The 15,328-nt window shown below is 45.6% G+C and overlaps 1 protein-coding gene across 11 annotated transcripts in view; it reads right to left on the reverse strand.

The window, feature by feature from the left end:
• The window catches only part of DLG1 (discs large MAGUK scaffold protein 1), a 360,352-nt gene that overhangs the window by 155,281 nt on the left and 189,743 nt on the right, over nt 1-15,328 (reverse strand). For 6 of the 11 annotated variants that reach the window (XM_075938333.2, XM_075938331.2, XM_075938327.2 and 3 more), the window contains 2 exons: nt 12,666-12,835; nt 11,807-11,946 (listed from right to left, as the gene is read on the reverse strand). In XM_075938333.2, the coding sequence (XP_075794448.1) occupies nt 11,807-11,946; nt 12,666-12,835 (310 nt within the window). The remainder of the gene's footprint in view (nt 1-11,806; nt 11,947-12,665; nt 12,836-15,328) is intronic. The other 5 variants (XM_075938332.2, XM_075938334.2, XM_075938325.2 and 2 more) reach the window with 1 other exon arrangement.

Raw genomic sequence — 15,328 nt, forward strand, 5'->3', positions numbered from 1 at the left:
CGCGCTACTCCCTCCCCATCTTTCCCCACACACCCACTACAGGGAGAAGAAGAGTGTGTGCTCGCCCTATCATCCCAGGAGCAACAGGGAGGGAAGGGGATGCAGGGCACCAAACTCTACCCCTCCACCTCTGAGAGCAGCAGGGAGGGAAAAGGCCACACGACTAGAATCTCCCCACCCCCAGATGCAGTGGGGAGGGAGGAAGCCCTGCGGCCCAAGCCTCCCCAGCCCTGGGAGCAGTGGGGAAGGAGGAAGCCATGTACACAGGTAGAAGAAGAGCGCGCATGCCCAAACATCCCTGGAGCAGAAGGGAGGGAAGAGGCCACATGATCTGAACCTACCCCACCCCAGGGAGCAGCAGGGATGGAGGAGGCCCTGTGGCCCGAATTGGCCCAAGCCTCCGTGGCCCGGGGAGGAAGGAAGCCACGTGGTTCCAGTCTCCCCAGTCCCGGAGCAGTGGGAAGGGAAGCAGCTGCATGTCCCAAGCCTCACTGCCCCTGGGAACAGCAGGGAGAGAGAAGGCCACGTGTACGTCTACCATCACAACAGGACATGTAATACTAGTAATAATAAATCTGAGATGTTATTTGTTTCTAATTTGTTTCTTATGCATACAGAATTATTATGTCAAGTGATTAAAATGTAATAAATTGCTGAATTAATCATGTTAAATAGAAAACAATTTATATATTTTGATGCTTTCTGCATCTCCAATTTTTTTTTTATTACAACACAGAATATGAAGTGTACAGTGCTCATTTCATACTTACTTTTTATTACAAAGCCTTACATTTTCAATAGTGATAGAAATGTAGCCGTGTTAGTCTGGGGTAGTTGAAGCAAAATGCAGGCCAATGTAGCACTTTAAAGACTAACAAGATGGTTTATTAGATGATGAGCTTTCGTGGGCCAGACCCACTTCCTCAGATCAAATAGTGGAAGAAAGTAGTCACAACCATATATACCAAAGGATACAATTAAAAAAATGAACAAATATGAAAAGGACAAATCACATTGCAGAACAGGAGGGGGATGCGGGGGAAGGGGCGGGGGAAGGAAGGTAAGTGTCTGTGAATTGATGATATTAGAGGTAGGGAGAGTGGGATGTTTGTGAGTTAATGGTATTACAGGTGATAATTGGGGAAACTGTCTTGGTAATGGGTGAGATAGTTCAAATTCTTGTTAAGTCCTTGATCCCGGTGACTTGTTACAGTTAAGTTTATCAATTTGTTCCAAAACCTCCTTTCATGACACCTTAATCTGGGACAATTCCTTAGATTTGTCACCTAAAAAGAATGGCTCAGGTTTGGGAATCTCCCCAATATCCTCAGCCATGAGGACTAAAGAAAAAAAGAATTAATTTAGCTTCTCTGCTATGACTATCATCTTTGAGTGATCCTTTAGGATCTCGATTGTCTAAGAGCCCCACTGGTTGTTTAGACTGCTTCCTGCTTCTGATGTACTTAAAAACACTTTACTCTTACTTTTTGAGTTTTTGGCTAGCTTTTCTAATTGTATTTTAACACTTAATATGACAAAGTTTATGGTCCTTTCTATTTTCCTCACTAAGATTTGACTTCCACTTTTTAAAAGATATCTTATCTGTCATGGATTTTTATCTGGTTAAGCCATGGTGGCACTTTTTTGGTTCTCTTACTATGTTTTTTAATTTGGGGGTATACATTTAAGTCAGGCCTTTATTATGGTGTCTTTGAAAAATTTCCATGCAGCCCGCAGAGATTTTACTTTTGTCACTGTATCTTTTTATTTCTGCTTCACTAACTTCCTCATGTTTGTGTAGTTCCCCTTTCTGAAATTAAATGCCAAAGTGTTGGGCTGCTGAGGGGTTTTCCCACCACAGAGATGTTAAATTTTATTACATTATGGTCACTATTTCTAAGCAGTCCAGTTATATTTACCTCTTGAACCAGATTCTGCATTCCACTTAAGACTAAATCAAGAATAACCTCTCCCCTTGTAGGTTCCAAAACCAGTTGCTCCAAGAAGCACTCATTTAAGGTATCAAGAAAATTTCTCTCTGTATCCCATCCTGAGGTGATGTGCACCCAGTCAATATAGGAATAGTTGAAATTTCCCACTATTAATTTGACAGCGTCTCTAAACTCCCTTAGCATTTCATAGTCACTATTACTGTCCTGATCAGGTGGTCAATAATATATCCCTACTGCTATATTCTTATTATCAGAGCATGGAATTACTATCGAACATTTTGGCTCATTTAAGAATTTTACTTCATTTGATTTTACATTTTCTTTCACATATAAATGTCACTCCTCCACCAGCATTACCTGTTCTGTCCTTCCAATATTTTGTACCCTGGTATGTACTGTACCATGTTGGTGGCCGACTGCCGCTGGGGCTACCTTGTGGGTTGGATGGCGTTTCAGGCCTAGAACATGTGGTGGCTGGGGTGGTTGCTGCCACCACATGTTGAAGACGTGGGTGGGCAAGCTGGAGACCAGAAAAGTGGGGTGTTGCAGCTGAGGTTGGGCTGGGGACTGGAGGGGGGTGTTGCATCCGCAGGCAGATTGGGGAGGGTTGCAGCCATGAGTGGGTTGGGGACTGAAGGGGGAATGCTGTAGGAGTAATAAAGTATCAGTGATCTAAGATGAATTGAGGTCAAAAGATGTTGAAGGTTTAATCTATGAGGAGAAAATTGCCTGAAGCGGCAGGAGGACTCTATCGGAGGGCAGTAGAAGAGGAATTGAGGGGAGGTGGTCGGGCTGTGCTCAATTGTCAACTGCCACCACCATGAGAGGTTCTCTGCACACGCATGGCCAAACTGCTAACTGCTATGAAAAAGTTTCCGATCTGTGGCTCTGGGAAAGACCAGTCTGTGACGGGGCAGGCGGACCACCCGCCCCACCCCGCACTGGGATGGCCTCCGAGGAGGAGGAGGACGAAGGCCCGGAGGGGGAATTAAGTGGCTGGGAGCGCGCCGCTAAAAGGCGGCGCCGAGTGACGGCACGGCCTATAGTCCGCAGCCCGGTCCGGCGCTTTTCGGTCATGTCAGCGGGGGCGCCGGCCGGGACACCAAGGAGGGCGGGGGTCCGGGCGCGGACATGACGTCAGTCCCAGGCGCCGACGGGCGGGAAATTCAAAAGGGCCGCAACCGCGGCCACAGAGGGGAGAGTGTTCGGTCCTGGGAGGAACCCCAGGACCTGCCAAGGAGCCCAGACCCTGAGAAGTACAGGTGGCCAGGAAGTCCCCGAGGCGGGGGACGGAGGGTAAGCTTATCCCCACGGTGGGGGAACCAGTAAAAAAAACCGACTGGGAAGAAGGGACCCAGTGGAGGGTTTGGGGGATCTTGACCCCCTCCACTGACAGGGGACGCATGTCCCCTTCTTAGGGCCCTGGGTCGGGGCTCGGAGAGAGGGAGGGCCCGAGCCCCCTTCCCGGTCCCCCTGGGATCCGCATAGGCTCGGACCGTGCTGAAGGTACGAGCGATACGCTAGGGCCAGGAGGCCAGCCGTGGAGTAAAGCTCCCACATAAGACGGTGGTCCACCCGAACTCGGGGTGGCCTTTAAGGGGACGGTTACACCGTCACCTACAGTGGAGCACCCATGGGGACATCACCCAAAGAAGAACTTCTGCTTTTTGCATATGCATAGTACTGACTTGCTTATCATAGAATCATAGAATAATAGGACTGGAAGGGACCTCAAGCGGTCATCGAGTCCAGCCCCCCGCCCTCAAGGCAGGACCAAGCTCCACCTACACCATCCCTGACAGATGTCTATCTAACCTGTTCTTAAATATCTCCAGAGAGGGAGATTCCACCACCTCCCTTGGCAATTTATTCCAATATTTGACCACCCTGACAGTTAGGAATTTTTTCCTAAAGTCCAATCTAAACCTCCCCTGCTGCACTTTAAGCCCATTACTCCTTGTCCTGTCCTCAGTAACCAAGAGGAACAAATTTTCTCCTTCCTCCTTGTGACACCCTTTTAGATATTTGAAAACCGCTATCATGTCCCCCCTTAATCTTCTTTTTTCCAAACTAAACAAGCCCAGTTCATGAAGCCTGGCTTCATAGGTCATGTTCTCTAAACCTTTAATCATTCTTGTCGCTCTTCTCTGGACCCTTTCCAATTTCTCCACATCTTTCTAGAATTGTGGCGCCCAGAACTGGACACAGTACTCCAGCTGAGGCCTAACTAGTGCAGAGTAGAGCGGCAGAATGACTTCACGAGTTTTGCTTACAACACACCTGTTGATACAACCTAGAATCATATTTGCTTTTTTTGCAACAGCATCACACTGTTGACTCATATTCAACTTGTGGTCCACTATGACCCCTAGATCCCTTTCAACCATGCTCCTTCCTAGACAGTCGCTTCTCATCTTGTATGTATGGAACTGATTGTTCCTTCCTAAGTGGAGCACTTTGCATTTCTCTTTATTAAACCGCATCCTGTTTACCTCTGACCATTTCTCTAACTTGCTAAGGTCATTTTGAATTATGTCCCTATCCTCCAAAGAAGTTGCAACCCCACCCAGTTTGGTATCATCTGCAAACTTAATAAGCGTACTCTCTATCCCAATATCTACATCATTGATGAAGATATTGAACAGTACGGGTCCCAAAACAGACCCTTGAGGAACTCCACTTGTTATCCCTTTCCAGCAGGATTTAGAACCGTTAACAACAACTCTCTGACTACGGTTATCCAGCCAATTATGCACCCACCTTATCGTGGCCCTATCTAAGTTTTATTTGCCTAGTTTATCAATAAGAATATCATGCGAGACCGTATCAAATGCCTTACTAAAGTCTAGGTATATGACATCCACCGCTTCTCCCTTATCCACAAGGCTCGTTATCCTATCAAAGAAAGCTATCAGATTAGTTTGGCATGACTTGTTCTTCACAAACCCATGCTGGCTATTCCCTATCACTTTATTACCTTCCAAGTGTTTGCATATGATTTCCTTAATTACCTGCTCCATTATCTTCCCTGGGACAGACGTTAAACTGACCGGTCTGTAGTTTCCTGGGTTGTTCTTATTCCCCTTTTTATAGATGGGCACAATATTTGCCCTTTTCCAGTCTTCTGGAATCTCCCCTGTCTTCCATATCTAAAGGGTCAGATCTATCAGCTCCTTGAGTATCCTGGGATGCATTTCATCAGGACCTGGTGACTTGCTGACATCTAACTTTCCTAAGTGATTTTTAACTTGTTCTTTGTGTATCCTATCTTCTAAACTTACCCTCTCTCTGCTTGTATTCACTACGTTAGGCACACCTCCACCTTATGTGCTGCTTAAAGTATCAAACTACAAGCCTGAGATCAAAGAACTTAGCAAGGCCAAGAATCACACTAACGGGCAAGATCTGCATCTTTCTTTATTAATGAAGTTGCTGTAAGTAGAAATAATATTGACTTTAAAAAGTATCATTGGCACTTAGATCCATACATAAAGGTGAATAGGTGAAAACTCGGCACTCCACCTCTGAAAGATTGGTGACCCCAGATCTGTACTCTAACTAAACTAACAAACTATAACTACATAAAACATCTGTGAAGTCCAAACCACTGGAGAAAGGAAGACTTGGAAGAGCAAGAAACCATTCTAGCAATCGTCATGGGCAGTCAGAAGGATGAGAGAGTGTACAAGGCCAATAGTGCCCCTTATACCAGCACATATGTGTGAGGCTGCAGAGCAGGGATGGGCAATAATTTTTTGCCAGGGGCCACTTAGGAAATTTTTGAAATGGTCATGGGCTGCACAGGAAGGAGGGTGGGGGGGCGGCACTGAGCGGAAGGGGAGGGGGTAAGATATTTCTGGGTTCTCCACCCCCAGACAATGATTGGTCTGAGAATCAGGGAGTGCCTTTGCCCCCACCCCACGTTCCCCCAGGGTGCCCATGCCCCTGGTGTAGGAGGGGACTTCCCTCACTCCCCTGCCCCTAGGCCAATTAAGACCTAGGGCAGGGGGAGCAAGCGAAGCCTCCTCCCACCCTGCCAGGAGCTTCAAGCGCTCACAGGGCGGCGGCAGAGTGGAGAAGGCTTCGCGCACTCCCCCGTCCCCCTCAACCCTAATTGCGTGGGGGCAGGGAAGCAGCAGGACCTCCATGGACCAGATCCACCCACCTGGCGGGCCGGATCTGGCCTCAGAAGGCACTTTTGCCCACCCCTGCTCCAGAGGGTGCTAGGGTTAGCCATATGGATACCACTAAAAGAAAAAAATCTCAAGCAAGTATGCACGCATCATCTTCATATCCTACAATGGAATTAATATGAGCAAATTGGGGGATGGGAGAGCCAGGCTGCTCCAGCCAAGCTGCACTGGGGGGACAGGGAGGTGTCCCCCTTAATTGGTTAACCGGTTGACCAATTAAACAGGATTTTACATCCCTACTTTCCAACTAGGAACATAAAAAATGTTCAAAAATAGTAACTGTGTAACCATTGAAAATTCATTAGCTACACGGTTAAACGTTTTATCCAGAGATGTAGGAGTAGGGAGGAAAGGGTGGTTGAAGGGATTCCCCCAAGCCACTGGTCTCAGTTGCTGGCCCCACAGCATGGACTCTGCTGCTGGCATAGTCCCAGCTGCTGGCCCAACACCATAAGCTCTCAGTCAGCAGCTCTGCTGCCAGCAGGGTCCCAGCTGCTGGCACTGCAATCATGTGGCAGGCTCTGTTGCCAGCAGTGGTGCGGCTGCTGGCCCCATGCTGTGGGCTCTGTCACTGGCACCGTACTGCGGCCTCTGTCACTGGAATCATCCTAGCTGCCATCCCGGAGCTACAGGTTATGCTTCTGGCAGCATCCTAATGTGCACAAGGTCCTGGCTGCCAACTCCTCAGGAACCTAGTGAAGTTTAACTGTTAATGGGTTCAACTCTTAAAAACTTAGTTCCAACATATGGATATTTTTCTGTTTTAAATCACTTGTTTTCATGTCTCTGAACATTTTCCATTTCTGTTGCATAATATTTAAAAATGGAATGACAAACTAAAGAGAATAACCAAGGTCTAACCCTAACAATCCAAATTCTGCTTACAATTATAACACCATAAATCCAGAGTAAGTGAAGTCAACAGAATTATTTTTAAGTTACAGTCATGTTTGGCACAGTGAGATTCTATAGCTGTAGATTAGGTCAGAATATGTCCATGCAACTAGAACTTAGTTAACAAGTGTGTTGATACACAAACCTGCATACAATCCACATCACATTCTTCAAGCGTTAACACTAGTAAAAACTGTAATAAAAGTGAGATGAAATTATTTGAATACACAAATGAGAAATGATAAACGAGCAAGTGCCATTTTCACACTTTCACTGATAAAATACAAACAGAAATACAACGAAGCTTGACTTCACCTCACAGTTTTAGTTTTGAATGCCACTTTTCCTCATTTGTATAACTAGGACTGAGAAAGAAGACTATACTGTATTCTGTGTAGCATCTTCACAATAATCCTTTAAAGTATTTTAAAAATGTAAATCTTTTAAAATATGTAAAGGTTTTACAAAACTATGCTTTAGTTGAAAGATATTTTTAATTAACCATTTTCAGGCCTTTGTGGCTTTACACTGCTCTATCCTGCACATTCACTCCAGACATCAGTCATCTTGATACATAAATAAAAGGGGAAAGGTTTTCCCAAAACTGAATTACAGTCCTATGGGGGATGTTAAAGTGCACTTAATTCTGTAAACATTATAAATGCTGAAATTTACTGGGGTTAAACATTTACATGCCGGGGGGAGGGGGGGGGAGGAGAGGAAGGAGGTGGAGAGACACACGCACCGGCTCCCACCTAGTCCCTCCCACCCCGAGCTACTGCCTCTGCATCAGAGGCAGCAATGCAAGGGACAGGGGGATGGCTTAAAAGCTGGCTCCCCAAGAGCACTGGCTTCTGCCTCTCTCCCCAACTCAAACAGAGACAAGTGAGAGTGAGGGCTGCACGTAGCCATTAGGATTAACCAATGAACCCAGGCTTGTCAGTTAATCATTGAAACAGGTACATGCTCACATCCTTAACTCCTATGTACAGGCAGTCCCCGAGTTAAGCGGATCCGACATAAGTTACGAACTTATGTCGGATCCGCAGTTACGAACAGGGTTTGCTGCCCGTCTCCCTGGTTTGCTGGAGACCAGCAGACCAGGGAGACAGGGAGCAAAGCCGGGGAGCATGCGAGCAGCGGACAGCCCAGACGCGCCATGTCTGTCCCGCTGCCGGCATGCTCCGCTGCTTTGCTCCCCATCTCCCTGGTCTGCTGGTCTCCAGCAGACCAGGGAGCCGCGGAGCAAAGCCGCGGAGGACCCGAGCTGTGGGACCGTGGTGTATCTCAGTCCCCCGCCCGCGTCTCCCTGGTCTGCGGGGGAGTGGGGCGGGGGGGCACAGCTAGTACGCCCCCCCTCCCCACCCCCCAGCAGTCCAGGCTTTTCTCCGGATGCCTGTGGTAGAGCAGCTGGGGCGCTGCCGGTTGGTCCCGCAGCGCCGCTCTGGGCGCTACTGGACCAACCCAGCAGCACTCCAGCTGCTCTTCCCCAGGCATCCTGATTCAGCCGCTGCTGGTCAGTTTCAGCAGCGGCTGAATCAGGATGCCTGGGGCAGAGCAGCTGGGGTGCTGCTGGGTTGCTCCAGTAGCGCCGCTCCACGGCACTACTGGACCAATCCACCAGCACCCTAGCTGCTCTGCCCCAGGCGTCCCCAAGTCAGCCGCTGCTGAAACTGACCAACACTGACTACAGGAAGCCCGAGGCAGAATTGCTCTGCTCCGGGCTTCCTGGAATCAGCCGCTGATCAGTTTCAGCAGCAGCTGACTTGGGGACGCCTGGGGTTCTTAAGTTGAATCTGTATGTAAGTCGGAACTGGCGTCCAGATTCAGCCTGTTGAAACTGATCAGAGGCTGATTCCAGGAAGCCCGGGGCAGAGTAACTACCGTTACTTGGGGATAGGAAGCCTAGTCCGAACTACCTAGTCCGTGCCACATGTAGCCGCGCGGCACGGAGTCCGCACTAGCGGACATTTAAAAATGGTACCGCCCGGCAAGATGTAAATGAAGCCCGGGAAATTCAAATCCCGGGCTTCATTTGCAACTCCGGTTGCCTACATTACCACCCTAGTTCGAACTAGGGTGGTAGTGTAGACATACCCAAATATACTCACTGCTTCCAATTAATTCCCTGGACCTGAAGAATGTACCTAAATTGGACATAGCTTAAATTTAAAGACTCATTTTTGAGAAACTTGACACAGACTTTTTTCTCTCCTCTCCCCCACCCAACTGGAATTAGAGATGAAAATGGAAACGATGTGCTATGTTTGGCTTTCCACCACTAATGTCAGAGAGAAACAGAACTTGTGCTGGGTAGAATTAGCATCTCGGTCCAATTTAGAAGCAGTGGCTAGTACAGAATATTCAATATAGCATCTTCCAAATGCTGAAGGCCAATTTAAAATTTTGCCTGTGCCTGCAGAGCCCAAATGACCGATGGAGATTTTATACACAGACAGCACCAAAACTAATTTTCAGGACTGACCCTTATACTGTCTCTATACAAATTCAAGCATAATGAGGTCCTGATGCTGGTTAGGGCACTACTGTAACACATTGAAATACTTATGTTGAAAATGTTTATTCAGTGCTTATATAATATCACATTTGGTACTCAAATGAAATTTGTTCCGTAAACTCAATTCAGAGGGGCTTGGGCACGAAACTCTGTGGTTGCACTGAAGTGAAGAGAAAGTATAGCTCTGCAAACTAGGAGTTTGGATCTCTGAGTTTCATAAATCCGCCATGAACTACTGGAGATACAGCTATCAACATGGATGCTTTCTCGCTGTCTTTAGATTTCTTTCTGTGCCATGCAATTGAATTGCAATAGAAGCATGCTGCTAGGTAAACCTGGGAACCTCCCTAGTGGAATAGTGATAGAAATGTAGCCGTGTTAGTCTGGGGTAGCTGAAGCAAAATGCAGGACAATGTAGCACTTTAAAGACTAACAAGATGGTTTATTAGATTATGAGCTTTCGTGGGCCAGACCCACTTCCTCAGATCAAATAGTGGAAGAAAATAGTCACAACCATATATACCAAAGGATACAATTAAAAAAAAAGTGAACACATATGAAAAGGACAAATCACATTTCAGAACAGGAGGGGAATGCGGGGGGGGGGGGGGGGAGGAAGGTAAGTGTCTGTGAATTGATATTAGAAGTGGGGAGAGTGGGATGTTTGTGAGTTAACGGTATTAGAGGTGATAATTGGGGAAGCTATCTTGGTAATGGGTAAGATAGTTTGAGTGTTTGTTCATTCCTTCCCGGAGAGTGTCGAATTTTAACATGAATGACAGTTCAGAGGATTCCCTTTCAAGTGCAGATGTAAAAGGTCTTTGTAGCAGAATGCAGGTGGTTAAGTCATTGAGAGAGTGTCCTTTCCGGTTAAAATGGCAAGAAACTGTTTTTTCTTTGTGATCTTGTCTGATATCTGTTTTGTGGGCATTAATCCTTTGGCGAAGTGTCTGAGATGTTTGTCCAATGTACATAGCAGACGGACACTTTCGGCACATGATAGAATGTCACTGTGGAAAATAGTTCTCTCTGCTGCCATACCATCTCCCTAATCCACAGATTACCCACCAACCCCAAAAAGGAAGGATCAGATTCTTACTCTTAGACCAAGGATCACTTTATTCTAAGGCTGTCAAATTATTTTAAAATTAATTGCAATTAATCAGTTTTTAATCATACTGCTAAACAATACAGAATACACATAAACAGTTAAATTTGTATTCTATGATTGTTAAACAGAGTGATTAACCACACAATTAATTATGATTTTAAATCACATGATTACTCAATTTTTAACTGCTTGACAACTCAAAAAATAATATACAAGTGAGCACTGTACCCTTTGTAATCTCTGTTGTAACTGAAATCAATACCTATGAAAATGTAGAAAAACACCCAAAGCCATTTATTATAAATGTAATAGGTATTGTATTACTGTTTAACAGTGTTATTAAAACGGCAATCACAGTTAACTGCTTGAGTTAATTGCTTGAGTTAAACTGCAATTAGTTGACAGTCATACTTTATTCTATGAATATTTTCTTTGCTTTTGCAGAGTAAAGTACTATTCAGTGTGACTGTACCTGGCTGGACTAGCTGGAATTAAAACCTGCCTCCTAGTTTCATGATGAGACCCCTGGAGTATGCTATGGACATTATAGGGTTACTGGTGAGAAGAGCATTATTTTTCTCTCTTACGCGCTCAAGTCAGCTTTCATGCGCTTGCTTTGAAAGACAGACAAAACCTAAATAAAACACTAATGAATAGCACTGAACTTTGTAAACCAATATAAGAAGATACATCTACTTCCAGGCGAGTCATCCTTACTTACAGGTATGCAGAAAAAAGTAACTGGATTCCTTACCCTTTACGGATTTTTAGGACAATAGATGATAGTGGTACCAAAGGCTATTTTAAAAGTTGGAATTGTCCCGCTTCTCTAGAGACTTAAGGGCAAACCCTGGAAACGAAGCATATTGATTGCTACAGGATTCAGGTCTGATTTTTAAATAGAATATTTAACCAAGTTATTTTCTGAATTGAGAAGCTATGAAGAAGGAGAATTTATTACAATATTTACATTTCTTTGCAAGAATCTGTTTGTACTAAGTTCTAGATACAATATGTATGATGGATCTGTCTTGCCTGGTCTATAGACAGCTCCCTTCATACTTCACTGAATTAGAGCATTGTTTTGTATGTACCAATAAGTAGTATGCCCAGAAGGGAAAGTACAGCCTTTACTTACAGCTAGAAGTTTGTCTCCAATCTGAAGTTTGCCATCTTTATGTGCTGCACCTCCTTCAATAATTTTGGTTACATAGATACTGTTGTCACCAGGAATATGCTGATTTCCAACACCACCAGCTATGCTGAACCCAAGTCCTGCTTGAAAATAAAGTTATTTTTCCACAGATCGTTTAAAACTCTTAATACTAATTTGATGATAATCACAATAGTGACCTGAGCCACTACAATGCTATAGAAATAATAATAATTTAACATGACAGGTTATTGAGCAGGCAAATTATACCTGTGAAAACAATAACTGATTTTTTTCAACATAGTAAAATGATCAGATCGCTCCCTTAAACAAAAAAAAGAGATTTAATTTTTGACGGAGATGCAACGTTTACAGAGAAATGTAGGTGAGGCAACCACACAGCTCAAGTTACTGTAACTGTAATGATTACCCAATTATATCACTTAGAAGAATAGCTTTGCGATGTTCCATAACGTATAAGTACAGAAACAAGCAGAAAAAGTCATTTTTTACATGAAAAGTTTATTCCAGTGCGATCACCAGAGTATTCCTCTTAAAAATGACTATTATCAAGGAAGTGATTTAACTCCTCACAAATTCCTTGCATTTAAAGACAAATATTATGCTTGCTAGGTGAAGTGTGCCAGAACAATTAATAACTTTATCTCTGCACTTAAAATTTATCTGTGTTATTTGCATTATTCTGTTACTGTCAATCCTCAAAAGTTCCATTAGTAATGTGGACTAATACAATTTCTGTGTATTCACCAAGAAATTGAGGCCTGCAATTTGATGGCAACTTTTTCTTTTTTTGTGTAACAGAAGCTTTATACTTGACACATACCTTTAGGCCCTTTAACAAGTTTTATCTCCATTATTTTTTCTGTGACTGGCTTTCTTCTTTTGACATACAACCGCACAATGGATCCTGCCTCCTTTAACGCTTCAACTGCTTTGCTGTGTGTCACATCACGAACATCCACTTCATTTACTCGTAATATACAATCGTTAACCCTGAGGACACCAATGCTTTCATTTAGTTGAGGTATTATAGTGCCCTGAACATATTAGGTGTCCAATAACATTTTAACAAGTTGATAATAATAATACAATAAAATGTATCATACATTATTTAAAATACATAGACTAAATATTCTTTAAAATAAAAACAGTACTGAAACTGCAATGTAAACAAGTCCAATTTCAAAGGAAATAATAAATGATTTATACAGAATATTTTGTCTAAAGATCAAAATGTCTTCCGTTAAGAGGCGGTTATCTATAACAGGAGGTTCTTATCTGTATACCACACATGGGTGCACGTGCCTACCATGTACCAAGGTCTGGAAATGTTTCTTACCAGTGTCCAATGACCGTCATGTGTGCATGCTCCCAAATGAGGATATAATAGGCAGCACAGAGGTTGACACCTCTCCAGTTTCCCTCTTGCCATCTTAAAGTTTGAAAGCAGAGGGAATGTAAGACAGGTAATGGAATACAGATAGGGACCACATATCTAGAAGACTCTCCAGTTATCGGTAAATAACATCTTCCTCTCTTCAAGCAAAGGTCCCTATGCATATTCCACACACATTTGACTCACAAGCAGTCATCAGTGCAGAGTTGACTATAGAGATAATGGAAGTGCAGTTCTCACTACAGGTTGGCCAATGGAGCACCAGGTGGATGCATGACATAAGCCTTCTCATGACACATCCGCTCAATGAGGCTGATGTGGCAGCTTGCACTCGTGTAGAGTGAACTCTGGTTCTATCAAGCTGGGTACACCTGACTAGTTGTAGTATTCCAGAACACACATTTGGAAATTCTTTAAAAGAAGAGAGCTGGACCCAAGGACCCTTCAGCAATAGCCTAAAAGAACCTCAGTGATGTGCAACTGGCTCAAGTACTAAGAAGGTGGAAAGCTAGCTTACAATGGACCTAGAGGTATTGTAGGGCTCTCTGCGGAGGTGAGCAGTCTGGGGCAGAGAACAGGTAAGTGCTGGGAATGGGAGCGGTACCCATTTTGGAATGATATCAATGATTCATCTGCTGAGTCTGAAGAGCATTCAGTACCACACCAGGGTGGGCACATATTGGGAAACGGTAGTGACATGAGGCAGAGTCCTACCTGTGAGGCATGCAGTGCCTGTGCCGAGCCCAACTCCATGCCTGGAGGCCAAGGGGCTTGCAACTGCCCTAGCTCTAAGGCAGCTAGCCACGGCAGAAAGTGAGCCATTGTGGCTATGAGGTCCCTGGCAGCCTCGAACATGTCAAAGTCTTCCTACTGGCTCAACGGCTGAGCAGGAGCTGACAGTGGCAGAAGCAGCAGTGCCACGTGTTGGTGTCCGTGTGCCAGAGTCCTTTGTGTAGCACTCTGGTGAGCAACCAGTATCATTCTAATGCTCTTATGCATTCCCCCTGTCGCTTCGATATCAAGAGTCAGCATAGGGGGCAGGGAGCGGGAACCAGCTTAAAAGCTGGTTTCCCTCAGCACTGATTGCACGGTACTGCCTGCCCCCCCACCCTGTTGCAGCCCATGGCACAGCCTCTGTCCACAGCAACCTTGGGCCCACAGCGGAGAGAGACTCATCCCTGACAGCAGCCTCTGTCTGCAGGGAGCTGAGACCTCCCACGGACAGAGGTTACTGCCAGCCCAGTCTCTCTCTGCAGCCAGCCCAGGCCACCACTGACAGAGGCTGCTTCATGGCAGCCTTTTTTCCCCCTCCCCCCCGCCCGCTTGCAAATACACAGCAGTCTCTGTCCACAGGGAGCTCGGACTCCTTGAAAAGGAGCTTCTGCCATCCCGCACTGCTTCTGTATCAGAGGCAGCAGCGCTGGGTGGCAAGCAGCTGGTCTGGACAGAGGCAGCAGCACAGGGTGGCAGGGGGTTCCCTGGGAGTCGAGCTGGATTGCACTGTCTGCCAGTTTCACACTCAGGGACAACAGAATAGTCGAGTAACCGGTAAGAATTTATGTGGTTACTCAACCATTCAATTACCAGATATCTAACATTCCTAGTTGGTGCCAGAAAACTGTGTGTCAGATGGTGGTGGGCCATTGTGCTCAGCTTACCCCAGTGCCAAACACGCTGTGGTGGGAGCATATGGGTTGAAGGTGGGCCCAGTTCAGGAGCCTGGGCTGGTGCCAGAAGATGATCTGGTGCTGGGAGGTGGAGAGGAGTGTCTATCAACACTGATGTTGATGGCGCTGCTACTGATACTAACTGCCTGTTCGATGATGCCAAATTGCAGGCCTCCTCATGGCAATCAGTCGGCAGTGCCGAGCTCAGAGAAGACATCAGCTCTATCAAACGACAAGCAGTGTCGAAGGTGTCTGGTGTGGAGGATTGGTGGACGTACTCCACAGGCATGTCCTGTAAGTCAAGGCTGACCACCCACTCCGAGCTCAACTTGCACCTATCAGGAGCACACAGGTGCAACAAGGTCGCTGGAGCTATAAAGTGTCCTGCCAGTGGATGTGCTCTGTCTTCATGCTGAGACGAAG

Source organism: Pelodiscus sinensis, chromosome 10 (assembly GCF_052426305.1).
Source record: "Pelodiscus sinensis isolate ZL-2025 chromosome 10, ASM5242630v1, whole genome shotgun sequence".
Taxonomy (NCBI): domain Eukaryota; kingdom Metazoa; phylum Chordata; order Testudines; family Trionychidae; genus Pelodiscus; species Pelodiscus sinensis.